At 37.8% G+C, this 19,922-nt stretch overlaps 1 protein-coding gene across 2 annotated transcripts in view; it reads right to left on the bottom strand.

The window, feature by feature from the left end:
* Positions 1 to 350: 350 nt before the first annotated feature.
* Positions 351 to 19,922, bottom strand: part of usp33 (ubiquitin specific peptidase 33) — a 39,032-nt gene continuing 19,460 nt past the window's right edge. Inside the window, exons 13-24 of one of the 2 annotated variants that reach the window (XM_012961073.3) lie at positions 19,003 to 19,175; positions 18,825 to 18,895; positions 16,581 to 16,614; positions 16,187 to 16,232; positions 15,578 to 15,758; positions 13,959 to 14,085; positions 8,771 to 8,940; positions 7,971 to 8,052; positions 5,595 to 5,703; positions 4,379 to 4,481; positions 3,710 to 3,778; positions 351 to 1,494 (exon numbers count right to left, since the gene is read on the bottom strand). In XM_012961073.3, coding sequence (XP_012816527.1) covers positions 1,337 to 1,494; positions 3,710 to 3,778; positions 4,379 to 4,481; positions 5,595 to 5,703; positions 7,971 to 8,052; positions 8,771 to 8,940; positions 13,959 to 14,085; positions 15,578 to 15,758; positions 16,187 to 16,232; positions 16,581 to 16,614; positions 18,825 to 18,895; positions 19,003 to 19,175 — 1,323 coding nt within the window. In that variant the 3' untranslated portion in view covers positions 351 to 1,336. 2 annotated transcript variants of the gene reach the window in all.

The following is a 19,922-nucleotide window of genomic DNA, read 5'->3' as shown; positions in this document are numbered from 1 at the left end:
ACTGGTCATATGCAGGGATGGCTGAATGCTATTGTTCCATTTGTTCAGGCCATCAGAACTGACAGGAAGCGGAAAAGAGCTGCAAGCTCCTATCACGTACACATCTGCTGATGCACCATCCACCGGCCAACAAGGTACATCAAAAGAGGTCAGCTTTTGTTTAGTGAGATCAACTGAAATCTGGTAGCATTGCAGAATGGTGTGTTGAAACTGACCCCCCAGCTAACATGCATTCCCAGAGTCGCACAACATACTTAAAAACTGCCTGACTAAATCTGGCCATATAAGACAAGCATTTTTTTGGGACATGCTATGCATGAAACGGATATAATGTATTCATACACAGCACATTAAACAGTTTATACATTTAATGAAAGATGCAAACAGGTCTTCGGAATTCCACAACCAGAACACAAACCAAGACTGTACCTGAGTCACTTTTAAAGTAAATAGCAGGAATAAGCGCCCTTTAGCATTCAAGATGTTGCAGCATACCCAGCATTTCCCTAACAGCATGAACGGGAGTTTTAGTTCTGCAACAGCAGAATTTTAAAAGGTTGCATATACCTTATCCTTATCCTGTTATTTATAATTTATTTCAATTTTACTATAGTTCAACTTAAAAGTTTTAATTTATACAAAAATACTATTTTAAAACAAAAACCATAAGTGCCTGCCTTGACCCCCCTTCCCTCCCCAAAACTTTTTGAAAAGTATTTTACACTCATTTTCCGTGACTTGCACAGCATGGTTTTAAGAAAAAAACTCTTGACAGAGTTTGCAAGAAAGTAAAATATGGATCCTCATCCCTGCAGCTGAAAGGATAAAAGAAGAGTGCAGCAGGTTAGGGATTAGGAATGCTAAACATGATAAAATCAGCTTTCTACATACAAACACATAATACGTTAGAGCACAGATTTCTGTTTCATATCCAGTTTTCCAGGCAAATCTTACATATGCCAAAATCTTACGTGCAGAGCAAACCACTTAAAGTGGAACCAACAGCCATTCACAGGTTAACCGCATAATATTTACATTACAGCTTGATTAAAAAGTAAGTAACTCCATAGGTTTAGACAGGTGATCTGAAATAAAACTCTCAGCTTATTCCCTGCTAGTTTAAAAAGTAAAAAAAAAAAAAGAACCAAAAAAAAACCACAGACATTTAAAATCACAGGAAAATGATGTATCTTGAGGAATGCTTTGCAATGAAGAAACTGACAAAAAAAAACACATTTGAGGACCAGATGGCAGCAATGCATTGCACAGCAATGGCTGGATGGAAATGTATCTGGAGCCCAAACGGTTACACAAACCCAAACATTGGATTTAATATTTATATATTGCGAGTCTCCACATCGATCTTCTCTTCTGCGTGCCCCCCTTCTGATTCTGCCAAGGTGACATTTTGTCTCAGAGTGATCTCAGGCCCCCCACCGTAGATGGACTGCAGGAAGAGCCAAGTTTCCTCTGATATCTGGCCAGAATCTGCACCTAAAGCAAAAAAAAAAAAAATTCTGTTCATATTCTGAAATCAAACTAAAAGACATTAGGAGAATTGTGATGCATTTCATTACACCTCTTAAAAGTGATCAAATGCTACATGTAACAGTGCTCTATTACAGCACTCAATCATTTTGAAGTACACAATTCCCCTATTTTATCTATTTATAGCAAACCGTTCAACCCCCTCTGTAGCTGGCTTGCCAGTTATATTGTGCATAAAGGCTATTAAATGCATTTAAATATTCAACATGGATTTGTGTGAGTATGCTAAACAACAAACTCATAACACTGTCACAATATTGCCCATATTTGTATATAGGTAGGAGTTACTTTGCTTTTCAGAACTGTAGAAATTGCACATTGTATTCAGGATGCAACTAAAAATCTCTGCATTCATGAACCTATTTATGCTGCAGTACTGATGTGCAGGGTGGCCTGAAACTCACGGGACCCACAAATTTGGCGGGTTTGTCTTCACACAGTTGGATGTTGTGAGAGGGTAGCTGGTCAAATTTGTTCTTCCTGGCCAGTGAGGTAGCTCGTGTATAAATAATGCTGCCAAACCTGGCAAGGTTGGTTCAAGTTGGGTTATTGTGGATTAGAATCAGTGTGGGTTTCAGACCCAAGCATCACTAAGCAGCAACATGCTAGATCCTTTCCATATATCCTAAAAAAGTTTGTGTATAAAATATTACACAAATTCAGACGTAAAAAAGGAAATATTATATTTCTTGACAGCACCAACTATGTATTTTCACAAATACAAGGGCTGTCTGATAAACTAAATGGATTGTCCACAATAAAAATGGTGGACATAGTATGGTAACAGTCACTACTGCATTTTGTCGCCTGTACATAATCTACAACAGTTAATGAGGCAAAAAGTCAGAAAGTGCCTTTGCAATGGTTAGTTTGAATCGAAACTAAAATATTTAAATATCTTAAGTACCTGAAAATGCAAGAGAAGGACATTTAAGGAGCATATGCAAATTAAATGCAACACGCTGCACTAGGTTAAAGGCATAATGTCAATTTTTATGGCAGGGGTGGGCAAACTTTTTGGCTCACGGCCACATTTACTCACCCCCGGGCCAAACCGGGCCAGGGCGGGCAGGGCCAGGCCAGCGTTACGCCCCCTTCGTCTCTTTAATTCCGGCACGCCAATGACACCAAGTCTCGCGTGATGAGACTTGGCGGCGGCGGGCCGGATTAAAAAGGCCAAGGGGCCGGATGTGGCCCGCGGGCCATAGTTTGCCCACCCCTGTTTTATGGTGTACTTTTTATTTCTAAATTTCACTGTTTACATAGCAAATAATTCACTCTACTATTTAAAATGTTATTCTTGAACTAACAAATGTAATTTTTTTTATATGTAATATTGGTGTGTAGGAAGTCATCTCAGTGCATTCTGAGCTTTCAAAAGGTGCCAGCACTACACATTAGAACTGCTTTAAGATAACCTATTGTTTCTCCTACTCCCATGTAACTGGAGGAGTCACAAGCCAGACTTAAATTTCTTACTACTGAGTGCTATTCTAATATCTATTAGGAGCTGCTTTCTTGCTACTGTACCTTTCCATTGTTCTGCTGATCAACTGCTGGGAGGGAGGTGATATCACCTCAACTTGCAGCTCAGCTGTAAAGTGTGACTAAAGTTTCTCATAGCACAGGTCACATGGCTTGTGGCACCCTGGGAAATTAAGGTTATGGCTAGCCCCATGTAAAATAAAAAAACTCAAAATTAAATTAAAAAAAAAAATCTGTATGTGATTTTAAAAGATAGATTTAAATGCAGGATTCTGATGGAGAAGCTCTATTAACTAATGCGTTTTCCCATGGCAGTATTCCTTTATATGTGGGTGACAAAACTGAATGTAAACCATCCCACTAAATGTAGTCTGGAGTTGCCATTTTGCTTGACCCAGCAAGACATTTTTTCTAGACCCAAATTTGTGTAGGCAGATAAAAATAATTTGCTGGATTTTTGCTTTCATTCAATGCAGGGCACTGGCATGAGAAATAACTTGCATACAAATAGAATACAGACCAACATGCTTAAACTGTTTAGAACTAGAACTTACATGAGTACTTATCCACCTAAATGTATTGTTTCATTGGGCATAAGTGAATTACATCTCATGTTAAAAAACAAATTCTGACTACAGTTTAAGACTTAGACATTGCCATAACAAGCTCATCTTACCTTGCCTGAGAGTTATATGTCCACATTTGGCAGCAGCTATCTTTGTGTTGTCGATAGGACCAGGGGGATCTATAAAGATAGATCATGCAAGTAAGATACAATAACCCTTTAATCACATTTCCCATAAATGCTTCTACCACTATATTTTAAATAATAAACATTTGTCGGTACTCATTTAAGACAACATATATATTTTTAAGACAAGGCTACTTGTATATAGAACAATGTTCGTTTCTAAATAATCATTTGAATTTTGTTTATTATTATAGGTATGGCTAGTGCATTATTCTAGCTTCAATTATATTTACAAATAAATACTGTACTTCTCTATTTCACTAATCACTAATTATCTGTAGGGTCATGATATAGGACTTACATGCCTCTTACAAGCCCTAAGCTCTATACAAGTGAAATTTTCAGTGCTTTCTTGTGGCTTGCATGTCAAGATCAATAATTGTAAGGGGCAGAACAGAATTTCTGTTAAAGGATATAAAAAAGGGCAAAATTCAGCAATATTCTAGATAAGGTGTGTTCAGCTTTCTGTCCTGCTAGTTTTACTAAACCTGCCTTTGTGTATGCTTAAAGCTTAAATGTTCTTCAAGTAGTAGGATAATCTGTGTCTCTCATTTGCTCTCAGTTCATAATCTCTTCTGGTTACACTTTACTTACCACTATCTTTGCTCTTGACAAATCCTTCCCACTCTCTGAACCACTGCATGCTGATGCAATAAATAACAGCTGGCGATTCCTCTTCCTGAAAGGCCTTGTTTAGCTACAGAGTAATAGGAAACAAAATATTATCAATGAAAATAGAACATGCAGCTAATATGAAGACAGTATCTGAAGACTTTTGAAGAATACAGTTTTATGGATCATCCCCTTCAACTTTTCAACAAATGGCAATTTTTTAGCGGGTCAATAGGCAGTGCCAATCAGTCTTTTTAGGTCAATTGAGGGGAATTTCAGTTCACGTGGCTATTTTTTTTTTTATTAACAATTTTTGATTTTTTACATTCTTATTTTAAGGGAACTTGGCAACATTTTTAAATACCTGAAAATGTGAAATATCTTAAATCTCCCGGCGTGCCATAAACCTTACTGTGATTTAGAAAAACAATTTTTCCACCACAGTCTGCAATCTATCTAGTTATTCTTCTAATCTAGTTATTCTTATTAATCTAGTTATTCTTCTAATAGTTAATATTCTAATATATTTAACTATATTATGCAGCTCTACAGTTTTTACAATTTTTTAATCCATAGTTAATAGTAGAACATCAGTAAGACAGTTTGATACATTAGTAATTACATGGATCAACAACAACAGAAGCTTCATACCCTACTCAGAATGCACCTCAAGCTGTCAAAATGAACAACAGAATGGAACAGGGTAATGACAAGAGACACTTCCTACTTCAGTAAAATAAGATTTTGCCATTCTGCCTAGCCTTCTGCCCTTAACAGCCAGGGGAGCTTAATTTTATATACAGTGTGTAGCATAACACACAAGCATGAAAACGGTACCTGGAGGTGCCAAATAAGGGCTATGATTGGCTATTTGGTAGCCCCTATGTGGACTGGCAGCCTATAAAAGGCTCTCTTTGACTTTACACTGGGTTTTATGCAACCAAAACTTGCCTCCAAGCCAAGTATTCAAAAAATTAGCACCTGCTTTGAGGCCACTGGGAGCAACATCCAAGGGGTTGGTGAGCAACATGTTGCTCACAAGCTACTGGTTGGGGATCACTGATATAAGGTATCATATAATGTAGCACATGTTTCCTGGTTTAAGGTTATGCTTCACTCAACCTTCCAAAACTAGAGATAGGGATGGGGTTAGGAGATTATTGAGATTATATGAAAAAAAATAAGAGAAAGCAAATACCCGAATGAATGTCTCAAGCTCCATTTTACGTCTCTTTTCTATTTTCTCCATTTCTGTTTGGCAGGTGTAGCAAACATAGAGATGATTTACAGCTGGACCACCACCATATCTACATCACAAAAAAAGTTTTTTTTAGAAGACACGCTAAGTAAAGAATAGGCAAATCTTCTCTATATGCTCCATTGTTTAAAGTATATTGTGCTTTTTATGAGTTACAACATTTGTGAAGATATGTCCACTGTAAATGAGTCCAGTTCTCATATGTACCATTTCAGGGGACAACTGAGTCTATGTACAAAATGTTTCAGCATTGTGTGAACACTGTAACAAATTACTCATAGCCTAGTCCTGAATCCTTGCATCCAATGTACTAAAGAATGTTTTCTATATTATTCACCATTGTATAAAAGAGAAAATGCACTAAGATGGACAGCAACTAACTACTTCTCAGATGGTCTCTTAAGGCTCCTGTTGTGTCAGATGGTAGAAATTAGCAGAGCCAAGGTAGCAAGTATGATACCAAATGTCTATGGTGTGTGACTGCAAATGCATTTTCCCTTGAGTAAGTGAAAAAAGTCCACCAAGAAAGAAAAAACAAAACTTTAAACCCCTAAATATTATTCTGTGCAGAATTAATTAGAAAGGACCTCTGAGCACTTTTACAAATTGCATTTTGTTTCTGTTTTAAGTAGTTTCTGAGACATTCAACATTTTAAACATTTTAAGAGTCAGTGATAGAAAACTCTATGCACTTCTTGAATTTAGCACTTCCTAGGGTTGCTGACTATAATAAAAGTGTAAAATGCAATAGTACTCAGAGATGTAAGTTTACATCAATTCATTTTTTGGGTTTAGATCCCCTTTAAGACAAAACATTCACTTGGCGGCTGGAATTCGACATCTACACTTGCAAATGCATGCAATAGTCTTCTGAAATTAAACCAAAACATGGTATCTGTATGCATATATTTCTTTATGTGACCAAACCTTGCATCTAGAACAGTGCTGTCCAACTTCTGCTGTGCAGAGGGCCGGAATTTCTCGCGCATACATGGTGGAGGGCCGCTAATGGAAGCCACTCCCCCCTTTTAAACCACACCCACTTGAAACCACACCCATTTTATCACAATGGTGGTAGTGCAGCAAAAACCCAAATGCTTGGTCCTCACTGCAGGGATATCAACCATCATTCATATGTGAAAGAATTATATTGTCATATATGTCATATTAAGACACACCCTAAAATCCATATGACTTCTCCTCCCCTGTGGATAGCACAGCAACCCCCAGTACATAATTACACACCTTAGGGACCATTTACTGGCTATTTCCAACTTCTAACAAACTCCCAGAACAAACCCCTGCCAGGTTCACCTCCCACAGGCAGCATAGGGTAGCACTCTGCCTGCCCTACGCTACCTGTGTGTGCCATACTCTGCCTGCCCTATGATGCCTGTGTGTGCCATATGCTGCCTGTGTGTGCCATACTCTGCCCTACCCTGCCTGTGTGTGCCATACTTGGCCTGCCATATGCTGCCTGTGTGTGCCATACTCTGCCCTACCCTCCCTGTGTGTGCCATACTCTGCCCTACCCTCCCTGTGTGTGCCATACTCTGCCCTACCCTGCCTGTGTGTTCAATACCTTCCCTGTCCTATGCTGCCTGTTTGTGCCATACCCTCCCTGCCCTATGCTGCCTGTTTGTGCCATACCCTCCCTGCCCCATGGGTAAACCATCAAAGCAGCCAGACAGGTGGGGGGCCACACAGAGGGCGGCCCGCGGGCCGCCAGTTGGACAGCACTGATCTAGAAGATCAGAACCTATTTTTAAAGCAGTTACAAACATTTAGCCTAACAAAAAAATGTATATATGAGCAATCTCTTTTCAAGCATTTACTTCAAGCATAAAAATCATATTGCTTTTTTCCTAAATTTGTCACTGCAGCTTCCATATGCATAATCTGAGGATGTGAACATAAGGTACCACGTTATTAACCCACACATCTAATCACCCTGTTTGAAAAAAATGATTTTTAACTTAACTTTTTTTTTTTTTTTTTTTTGCAATACAGCTATACATGTAGATTGCTGGTCTCTGCACTGAATGCCAGATCAGAAATCTGGAGCTCGGTGGAGGTGAAGCAGCCCTGTCCTTACCACCTGCTTTAAGGGAGGCCTACGTATGGGTTTCCCTCTGTTGGATCAAGGGCTGCCTAATGCAGGCAGCCTTCAATTCAGGTGCCTGAGCCCAAAAAGGAAGTTGCAAGGAACACAATGCAGGAATAGTGTGCAAAATAAAAACAAAATGGCAGATTGCACCATCGTTACATGTCAAATACAATAATATAAACAGAATTTACTATGGACAAAGGCCATACCTGCTATATAAATAATCCCATATGTTCTGAGGAAGCATGACAACAAGATCTTCAATAAAGCTTGCCTTACGTGGAGGTACACCTAGAGTTACAAAAAATATCTACTGTTAGCAAATTATTAAATCTGCAATCTAAAGAAACAGCAGCTTCTCTCTGCAAGACACACATTTGTTTTTCACAAACCGTATAGAAAAGAATCCAAACCCTAAATTAAGGGTTCAGCTGAATCCATACTTTTATTGGTATCTTTGGAGGTTTGATAACCATTAGCACCCATTAATGAAGTTATTTAAAGAGCTATCCGTCACAATAAAACCCTTGTTTACAGTTTCCTTTTCTTAGACTGTATTTATTTGTTTAGTTCATCTGTGAAGCAGTTTACAGTTATATTTGCACTGAAAAGAAGTAAACACTTGTTCAGTAATAGTGTGATCACCATAAAAATAAAATCATTTTCAGTTGTCTGGCACTTTTAAAGTCACATCAGAACAGTGTAATTGTAAAAAAAAAAAAAATCTTTAACCAACAGTAGAATTAATCCACAAGCCTACATTCCAAAGTTTATTACTTTAAGCCTGTTGTGGATAATTAGAGTGGCACTTACACCTGACCATGCACAAACAGGTTTTTACATACAACTTGGTGAAATGACAATAAAGCTGTACACTGGTTGTTCTCAGTTTGGCCAATCAACTAATATGTTAAACCTGAATGCTAATCTGCTGAATCAGAACAATTTTGATCATCCATATAATAAATAATTTCAGAAAGTGAGACATTCCTAGAAAGTATATACTTACCACCATGAATGCAAAGAAAATCATTATTTGATATGGGGCCTGGCTCTGCAAACGTCTTAAATTTATTCAGCCATTGCCGTGAAATATAGAACTGCAGGAGGCTTGGTTCCATTATGTTTAATAAACAAGATACACGTCTCCTTTCTTTCTGAGCTTCCTCACTGGCTTTCCTGTGAAGTATGAAATGCAACAATGAGAACAGCTGCATACAGCAGTACATCCTACAAATATTTCAGACCATGTACAAAAATACTAAATTTTAATGGTGGCAATTATGTAAATCATCATCATATAGTCTCAATGACTTTACACAGTGCTGTGTATTCTCCAGGAAACATAACTCATATTGCTACATAACGGTCATGGCAGCACCCATATGTAAGTTTGCAACTTTAATGAAACAGTTTAAAGAATAAAATCAAAAGTTTGGGAAAAAATTTCTTCATTAAAGTTGCAAACGTTACCACCCCCGTACAACTGCTATGCCTCCCACCAACCAGGGTTTTTTGTTTATTTCGCTTTAATATATTTATCAGAAGATTCCAGCAGGCACTCATAGATCCACAATGGGTAAAAGTAAATGAAAAGTAATATTTTATACAAAACATAAGTTGTTCGTGAACAGCATTACGCATTTTTGTGATTTTATTCTTTTAAGTACATGAAAAGCTAAAGTCAGTCTCAGTTTGTAAGGTACCCCTCAAATAAGTAAAACTGCCTACTTGCACCAGCCTAGGAAGTTCTGCAGAGGCAACAATCTTCCAAACATTCCCTGTGCCAGGTTACAGTTGACACATGCACAATTTTGGGACTATGCATGTTACATACAGTGGTGTGAAAAACTATTTGCCCCCTTCCTGATTTCTTATTCTTTTGCATGTTTGTCACACAAAATGTTTCTGATCATCAAACACATTTAACTATTAGTCAAAGATAACACAAGTAAACACAAAATGCAGTTTTTAAATGAGGGTTTTTATTATTTAGGGAGAAAAAAAATCCAAACCTACATGGCCCTGTGTGAAAAAGTAATTGCCCCCTGAACCTAATAACTGGTTGGGCCACCCTTAGCAGCAATAACTTCAATCAAGTGTTTGCGATAACTTGCAGCACTCTGGAGGAATTTTGGCCCACTCATCTTTGCAGAATTGTTGTAATTCAGCTTTATTTGAGGGTTTTCTAGCATGAACCGCCTTTTTAAGGTCATGCCACAACATCTCAATAGGATTCAGGTCAGGACTGTGACTAGGCCACTCCAAAGTCTTCATTTTGTTTTTCTTCAGCCATTCAGAGGTGGATTTGCTGGTGTGTTTTGGGTCATTGTCCTGCTGCAGCACCCAAGATCGCTTCAGCTTGAGTTGACAACAGATGGCCGGACATTCTCCTTCAGAATTTTTTGGTAGACAGTAGAATTCATGGTTCCATCTATCACAGCAAGCCTTCCAGGTCCTGAAGCAGCAAAACAACCCCAGACCATCACACTACCACCATCATATTTTACTGTTGGTATGATGTTCTTTTTCTGAAATGCTGTGTTACTTTTACGCCAGATGTAACTGGACACGCAACTTCCAAAAAGTTAAACTTTTGTCTCGTCGGTCCACAAGGTATTTTCCCAAAAGTCTTGGCAATCATTGAGATGTTTTTTAGCAAAATTGAGACGAGCCATAATGTTCTTTTTGCTTAAAAGTGGTTTGCGCCTTGGAAATCTGCCATGCAGGCTGTTTTTGCCCAGTCTCTTTCTTATGGTGGAGTCGTGAACACTGACCTTAATTGAGGCAAGTGAGGCCTGCAGTTCTTTAGATGTTGTCCTGGGGTCTTTTGTGACCTCTCGGATGAGTTGTCTCTGCGCTCTTGGGGTAATTTTGGTCGGCCGGCCACTCCTGGGAAGGTTCACCACTGTTCCATGTTTTTGCCATTTGTGGATAATGGCTCTCACTGTGGTTCGCTGGAGTCCCAAAGCTTTAGAAATGGCTTTATAACCTTTACCAGACTGATAGATCTCAATTACTTTTGTTCTCATTTGTTCCTGAATTTCTTTGGATCTTGGCATGATGTGTAGCTTTTGAGGTGCTTTTGGGCTACTTCTCTGTGTCAGGTAGCTCCTATTTAAGTGTTTTCTTGATTGAAACAGGTGTGGCAGTAATCAGGCCTGGGGGTGACTACAGAAATTGATATTGAAATTGAAAATTGAAATTGATAAACCACAGTTAAGTTATTTTTTAACAAGGGGGGCAATAACTTTTTCACACAGGGCCATGTAGATTTGGAGTTTTTTTTCTCCCTTAATAACGTAAACCTTCATTTTAAAACTGCATTTTGTGTTCAATTATGTTATCTTTGACTAATAGTTAACGGTTTTTGATGAGCAGAAACATTTAAGTGTGACAAACATGCAAAAGAATAAGAAATCAGGAAGGGGGCAAATAGTTTTTCACACCACTGTAGTTACTTAGGGTTGAAAAATTACCATCAAGTTCAACCCTTCCAAGTGAACCCAGAACATACAAACCTATACTGACCTATCTATACACTCACATACATAAACCATATATTCCAACATCAGTACTAATTGCAGATTTTAGTATCACAATAGCCTTTGATATTATGCTTGTTCAAGAACTCATCCAATCCCTGCACAGGCATTAACAGAATCTGCCTCCACATCATCACTCGGAAAGCCATTCCACAACCTCACTGCTCCATTCCAGCATCAAAGTTCCACTCCTCAAATCTAAAGGGGTGGCCTCTGGTGAGCTGATTGTTTTTATGGGAAAAATGAACATCCCCTATCTGCCTATAATCCCGTCTAATGTACTTGTACAGAGTAATCGTGTCCCCTCACAAGCGCCTTTTTTCCCCAGAGAAAACCACCCCAACCTTGACAGTCTAACCTCATTGTTTAAATCTTCCATCCCCTATGCAAGTTTAGTTGCACGTCTCTGCACTCTTTCCAGATTATTTATATTCTTTTTAAGAACTGGAGTGACCCCTGCGGTACTCCACTAACAACACAAGCTCAATTAGATTACAAAGATCAGTGGTACATGGAACATTTTCTATCCTTCAGCCAGTTTTCTATCCAAGTACAAATATTATTTTCCAGGCCAATATTCCTCAATTTTATCATTACCTTTCTGTGTGGTACTGTATTAAATGCTTTAGCAAAATCTAAGTGGAGGACAAGCACTACCATTCCAGCATCAAGATTCCTGCTCACCTCCTCATAAAAGGCAATTAACTTAGTCTGGCAAGATCTATTATGCATAAAACCTTGCTGACACAAACTAACAGTATTGTGATTTGCAATGTATTCAAGTACCTACCCCTTATTACCCCTTCCAGCTTTACTACCACTGATGTCAAACTAACAGGCCTATAGTTTTCAGGATCCCATTTTAAAGGAGAACTAAAGCTTAACTAAAGACGCAGGCTAGAAATACTTTAATCATCAGCCTGTTAGGATCATCTTATATGACAAACATAATATTCTTTCCTTGATAATTTCGGATGACCCCTGAGCTTAGCTTCTCAACAGCTGCTCAGAGCATGTGAGTGTCACAGACACTTCTAATAGAAATGTCCAGTATGGTCACCCCGTGACAACTTTAAAGGACTGGATTATTACTACTATAGAAATGTTGAACCTTTAGGCTGGTTCAATAAGTTACATAGTAAGTTAGTAACATCGTAAGTTGGGTTGAAAAAAAGACATACGTCCATCACGTTCAACCATAATGCCTATATATAACCTAACTAGTAGTTGATCCAGAGGAAGGCAAAAAACCCCATCTGAAGCCTTCCTGACTCCAAGATGGAAATCGGATCAGTCCCTGGATCAACTTGTACTAAGAGCTATCTCCCATAACCCTGTATTCCCTCACTTGCTAAGAATCCATCCAGCCCCTTCTTAAAGTTATATAATGTATCAGCCAGCACGACTGATTCGGGGAGGGAATTCCACAACTTCACAGCTCTCACAGTAAAAAATCCTTTCTGAATATTTAAAGTTCATTATATAAAATATGGCATGTCTCGCCATATTCATTTTTAGGGTTTAGTTCTCCTTTAAATAACAGCACACAAATTAGCAATTCGCCATGCCAGACCTCCTGATTTCTAAATTACACTGTTTACATAGCAAATTATTCACTCCAGCATTTAAAATTTTTTATTCCCGAACCAACAAATTAGTATTATTGTTTTAGTTTAATTTCAAAATTAAGTATTTTTCATTTTGAAAAACAGATTTCAATGCAGGATTCTGCTGGAAAAGCTCTATTAACTGATGCGTTTTGAAAAAACATTTTTACCCATGATAGTATTCCTTTAAAAAGCATGTTTTATCTTACCAACCTCGACACGAACACTTTTATCCAACCAAAAAGGTTTTGCATTGCAATGTCTTTTCTTGCTTACAAGGGGAATATACAGACCTGTATACTTGTTAAGCAATATTTTAAAGATATTCCATTTTCCTTCCATATTTCCTTCCCTATGAAAAGCCTTTCCCATATTATATTGTGCTGGTTTTACTTTGGGTTAAAATTGAATACTATCTGCAAATATGCCCCCTTTATTGGAGCTCCCTATAAATCCTCTCAGGTATCTGTCCGTGTTTCAAATGAAGGGTGGGCATGTCCTAATGGTCCCTGCCAGAAGCACAGCAGAAGGGGGATAGCTAATCACAGCCCTGCAGTCACACAAGCAAAGACAGGCTTAAGTTCCCTATCAGGTCAGCCTAGCTGCAGATTGGTTCCGATCCTTCAGTGCAGGGTAATGAGAGCTGCCGGTTCCCCTGCACATCCAGAGAATTCAGCCAGCAGGAAGTGGAACAGATGGGTGGGACTAGTGTGGTTTTGGGGAATTTCTCAATAAATCAGTCTGAAACACAACTTTTTTTAAACACCATGCTTCTATATTTATAGAAGTATAACTCACTGGTACATTCTTAATTTTTATATGATATGTCTCCTTTAATGTTGTTGTGCAAATTATAGTTAAAGTGTCACTAAAAAAGTGACACGAATACTTTTTGGGTATAACGCAATGGCAAATATTTTTAAAACGATGTCCCCTTTAACATATATTATTATAGGCACAAAAAGGTTGGCTTTGAAACACCTACATTTTGCTTTGTATAGCATATTACAAATACCTTTTCTTTATATGAATATATACATCTTACCTGTAGAAGAGCACATACGCTTCTGCATTCTGCACAGTGGCTTCAGATACCTCAGTGACACTCTGGTCATCAAATTCATACCACAGGTTATTGAGATTATTGCGGCAATATGCTATGTAATGGCCACCTAAAACATTAATGGGTGCTGCATCACTGTATGGTAAATGGTATAAAATGGTCAATAATGTAGAAAAATATTTTTAGCAAATGAAGGGGCAGCGGTTAGTTTTCATCTGCATCCCTGAACAAAACTAATCTGTATCTGTATAAGTATTTTTTTATAGTGCAGCCACTGAATGTTGACAATTAATAACTGCTACAGGCATGGAGCGATTATATATTATAGGAATAATGTGTAGCAGAATGGTTTTCTGTTAAAGTGATACTGACAAAAAAAAAAAACACTTTTCAAAATATTAATGTACATAAAAAGTTAATAATGTTAATAATTTTTCATGGAAAGGATTCCTTTTGTAAGCAATTGTTACTTGAAGTATCTTCTAATGCGAACGGACTACTGCTGCACAGATATGACAGCCCCCTCATAAAAGAACATGGGGGATAAGATTGGTAATGTAGAAGCATCTGGAAGTACTTTTATGGCAAAATTTAATGCAAAAAAATTTAAAATATATTTAAAAACAGTTTAATTTTAAGTGTCAGTATCCCTTTAATCCCAATAGAATATAAAGGCAATTATACATCCATGTCATAAGGGCCACTGCCCAGTTACTGAATTCCATTATACAACGTTGTATATTATATTGGTATTGGCACACACAGTACACACTAGTACTGCCTGTGTATCATATTCTTCCTGCCCCATGCTGCCTGTGTGTGCCATACTCTGCCTGCGGGAGGTGAACCTGGCAGGGGTTTGTTCTGGGAATTTGTTAGCAGTTGGAAATAGTCATTATATGATCCCTAAGGTGTGTAATTATGTGCTGGGCGTGGCTGTGCTATCCATGGGGGAGGAGGAGGCATAAGGATTCCAGGGTATTTCATATATAAATGAAGGGTGATATCCCTACAGTGAGCACCAACCATTTGGGTTTTTGCTGCACTACCACTATTAAGCTGGCCATACACAAGGTTTCGTACAATATTATCGGTGCGTGGATGGCCACCTTTAATGTGGGTATGGTCTTAAAATCTCTTGTGATAACATGGGTGGGGTTTGAAGTGGGTGCGATTTAAAAAAGGGGAGTGGTCAAAACTGGCTTCCATTAGCGGCCCTCCACAATGTAGGCCAGAAAAAGTCCGGCCCTCGGTACCACAGAAGTTGGACAGCACTGGTCTAGAACTCTAAAGTTGCATGACTTTAAGGGTTTCAATTTAAGGATTTGGCCAAACGTGAATTGTGCTGGGATTCTATAGAATTCAGAACTAAACACTGAATTTAGTAAATTCTTACAATTAATAATCATAAACAAAGGAAAGAACTAAAGAAGCACTTAGCTCAACTGCAAGAGAGCAAAAACTTGGCAGAGGAGCTCTGACTTTTTTAGGTTTGCTACATAGGTTTACAAAGGTTTGTATAATTTTTTTAATGACATTGTGACTGTAGAAATTAGTTTTGTGTTTCATAAATTTGATACAGCATTAATAACAATACTTACTGCTGGCAGTTCCATGGTGGCAGATTACAGACAAAAGATCATAGGTAACTATTTGACTGGGGCTGTCTTTAGCAAGAAATGGTTGAAGATCCAAACCCTCCAGAGGAAAGGAAACATGTGTGCCAATTTTGGTGGAGAACATTAGTTCATGTCGAAATCTCTTTAGATGGATACAAAGGATCTGTAAAAACCAAAACATTTTGGTAATATGAAAACTACATTATTTCAGGAGAAAATGCACCAGCCAAAGTAAAAGTAGCAGGCATCTGTAGTTTAGATGTAGACTAATACATTTGTTGCATCACCTTCTTCTTACCAACTTTCCCAGACATCCCTCTTCAGACATGGACTCACAAATACGCAGTACAGTAAAAATTTTCAGATGTGCAACCCAAAGTCTGCACCAGGGACACTTGGGAAATGAAAGTAATATGGAGAAGGGGCACTGTGCCCCTACTACTTCGTTCCTGGAACAATGCATTTTTTCCAGAGGAAATCTGCCTTTCCTTGGCCTTTAAAAGAGTAATAGGAAAGCATACATTCTATATTGTTTGCTAGAGTGTTATTAGCAAGCACAGTTAGATTTTGAAAGAAGACTAATCAGCATACCTCTGGAAATTTCTGTACTTTGCAGAACTTGACACCATTCCTTAACCTGTCAAGAATAAGTCAAACAATAAAAGGTTCAATTGTATTCCCATTCAAAAAGATTTTACAACAAAATATAAACAGAGTAAAGGTGGCGATATGTATGCCGCTAAAGGCTGCTGTTAACCCCCCAACTAAGTAAGCAGCTTGTTGGCCTGGTTATAGGGCCTTCCAATGCTTACATTTACAACTGCAATTACTTACATTTACAAGAGCAATCTCTAAAATGACTTTACAGCACACAAACACTGGTGGAAAACTGGGCACAGTACACAGTATATTACTAAAATTATGTAGTACATGTACAAGATCATTTTGCACAAGTAAGCATGCCAAGAAACATTTAACAACTTACTTTTTGCATTTTTCACAGCTGTACATGTTATCACCTGTGTAAAAAAAATTAAGAAATCAATTGTTTGGACATATTAATTTGCTGCAGGAAAATATACTCCTGTATTTTTTCATATCAGTTAAAGAATACAATATGGCAGCATTTCCCCGAGTATAGGTAAAACACACAGATAATGAATACACACACACAAAGCTAAGTATTCATACCCTACTGAATATACAACAGAATAAAACTTTAACAAAACTAAAAAAAGTGGAATCATTGCAGAAATTAAATCTGATTTAAGTTCCATGTCATAGAAACTCTCTACACATTTTCACCAAATAATTATGTACCATTTATGAAATGGTGTGCTTCTGGTTATATTACAACTTTTAAATACGTTTATTCAATATATTTATTTTTAAAGACTGCTTTAATACATTATATAGGCAAAGAAATCACAGAACAATGATGTATTAGAGCTAAGTGTACATCGATAACCCTCTCTATAAACAAAGTACATGGAGAGGCAGACGCACAGCCAGAAGGGGGATAGTAAAACGTATAGTAAAGTATTATCTGTGTCTTAAATAATGATGTCAAAGCTCTGTTATACATTTAATTGAGAATAATAAGGCAAGGAAGGAAAAAATTTCACCCATATATGAAAAACGACAAGATTAAGTATTATATATCCCTTTTGACTTTACTATTTGGTCAAATATGAATAAAAATATTTCTTTATGTAGATACCAGTCTGGTGTGCTTCTGGTTATATTACAATTCATAAACCAAAATAGCAACTAATGCATCAAAGAAAGTTACCAATATATAACAAGACCAGTTTCTGCAACAAAGTGTTAGACAAATCTTTGCGATTTTGAATCTCTGATGCTTTTAAGAACTTAACCCCCCCGCGCTATAAAAGCCCCCTTAACTAGCACTGCATTGCTCCCCCTCACCTCTCCCTAATCGGAAATCTGCTTAAACTGCGCATGCGCAAGCAGGGTCCGTGTCGGCGGTGAGACCCGAAGACTGTTCACTTGCAGGGAAGATGTCGGCCAGGTACGCAGTTGCACTACTCTGCTCTTTTAGGTTTGGGATAGGTGAGGGGGAGTCAAGGCAGGGCTAGTTAAGGGGGCTTTTATAGCGCGGGGTATAGTTCTCCTTTAAGAAGTGTTTCTTGATTAAAAAAAAATAAAAAACTGCATATACGGAGGCCTTTATATAATAAATCCTCGGATATCTATGGTAAACATTTAGAAAGGCTTTTCTAATAGAAACTGGTATGGCAACTAAGATGAAATTATCATCTTCCTAAAAAGCCTTGAACTAACAAGGCTAAAAGCAAATGAGTCCTGTGAGAGTGACGTCACAGGTGCAGGATTCTCCTCTGGAATGGGACAGTAGCCTTGCGAACTGGTGTATTTTATTTGATTGATCCCAATCAGCCTAAATGTGAGTGTAATTTGTTTTAATGATATTATATATTAAACAGTATTATACTATTTGGATTTTTATCTTTTTATTGGAATCTGAAAAAAGGAGGGATCTGCTTAAGATAACTACAGGCAACACCTCCAACCACTGCTTTGTAAGTAGGCACGTCTACTAAATGGTGGAGGTTTTCAGATTAACCATCTGTAACAGCAACAACTCATAGAACATCTGATTCTACCCAAACGATCAAATTATAATGATGGCCTTGGTAAAATCAGTCCGGAGACCGCCAATCGAGATCTGGCCGATTTCAGGCCAGATATCGGTTGGGCAGGCCCGTTCGGAAGTGCCCATACACGGTCCGATTAGCTGCCGAATCGGTCCAAGGGACCAATATCGGCAGCTACTATCAGCCCGTGTATGGGGACCTTAACACTCTTAAAAATACTTGTATAACAAACAACCTGCTACAAGAACAGTGTTATTGCTTTGTTTTCATTTCCACCACTTTTTTCACAATGCTATTCAAAATGATTAGGAACCTTCTTTCTTTTAGCATATAGAAATACAAGTTGACACCATTGTGGGTTGCTTCTATATTTGTGATAGACAAAAAAACTGATATGTTATGCTCGTTTAAGCTTACTCCCATTTGTGCATTAACATTGGAATACACCTCCTCCCAGTGCTGCATACAGAATTACTTTACTAAGTATTATAGGAAGGTGCTGTCATTTGTTCATGCACTAATATGTAAGCAACCCTAGAACACAGTTTCTCAGTGATGGTCTCTATAAAACAATGTAAAAGTATATTACTCACCTTTAAGCTCATCCCTGGCAAAAAATGCAGCTAGGCAATCTTGAAGGGTAACTGTAGGTCCCCAAAACCAACTAAAACAGAATAGAGAAAAATCTTATTACAGTAATCCTAAGGTTTTACTTAATACAATGTAATTGTGCTTAGAAATATTGTTCATAATAAATAATATTTTTCCTACCTTTTAAAATATTCCAGAAAAAAGGCAATCCATCCCTGGGGGGCATATGCTTCTCCACATGACCCTGCTTTGACCAGTGAGCTCTGGTGGCTTGAAGAATGCAGCTTTGCAAGGTCTTCTTTACCTGGGATTGGCAAGGACAGGTCCTGGAATGTTTCCAAAGTTACAGACACCTGATTTGGAACAAAACACAAGAAAATAACCAAAAAGTGATACTGTGAGTCATTGTGGGTCACCTGAAACCAATAATTATCAAGAATACAATTGTTGGCACATTTATCCAATTCCCAGAATTCCAATAAATGCAATACAAAAATATTTCTTCATCCTAGAATGCCACACAAAGATTTTATTACACAAAGAGAACACTTAGGGCTATGAATGTCGATAAGATCTATGCAAAACTATGCAGAATTGCTTATTGTGTTTTAGCAGCTGTGATTTTGCCCTGCACAGGATGCCAGTGTTCCAAAGAGCTTTTCTGTTTAGAATGAAACATTGGCAGGAGCTTGACTGTGGTTCCCTGAAGGATTTTAAACAGGCAAGCTGAAAAGACTCCCTGTTGGCCATGGCAACTCCAAACTGTTTAAAATACTATTTGTGTATGAGGAAAAGGCTAAGCACCCAAATTATTTATACATTTCTTATGCACATAGATGTTAGATATTTAAAAGAATCATATTTTTATCAAAAAATCAAACCATTGAGATTTAATTATGAAACATCCTGGAAGCCAGTGCTATGTTTTGAGAGCACTACCTCTGCATGCCATTGCTGTGTTCACACTAGTGAACTAAGGGATACAGTACTTATTATTAATTGGTAGATCTCTCAAATTTTTTTTGTTATTGTTGTTTTCATTTGGAATTTTCAGATCTCCAGTTTTCAGATTAAATTTAATGTGTTACTGTGAAACCTTT

Source organism: Xenopus tropicalis, chromosome 4, assembly GCF_000004195.4.
Source record: "Xenopus tropicalis strain Nigerian chromosome 4, UCB_Xtro_10.0, whole genome shotgun sequence".
Lineage (NCBI taxonomy): Eukaryota > Metazoa > Chordata > Amphibia > Anura > Pipidae > Xenopus > Xenopus tropicalis.
The sequence above is the reverse complement of the archived record's forward strand: the minus strand, read 5'-3'. Positions and strand labels throughout refer to the sequence as shown.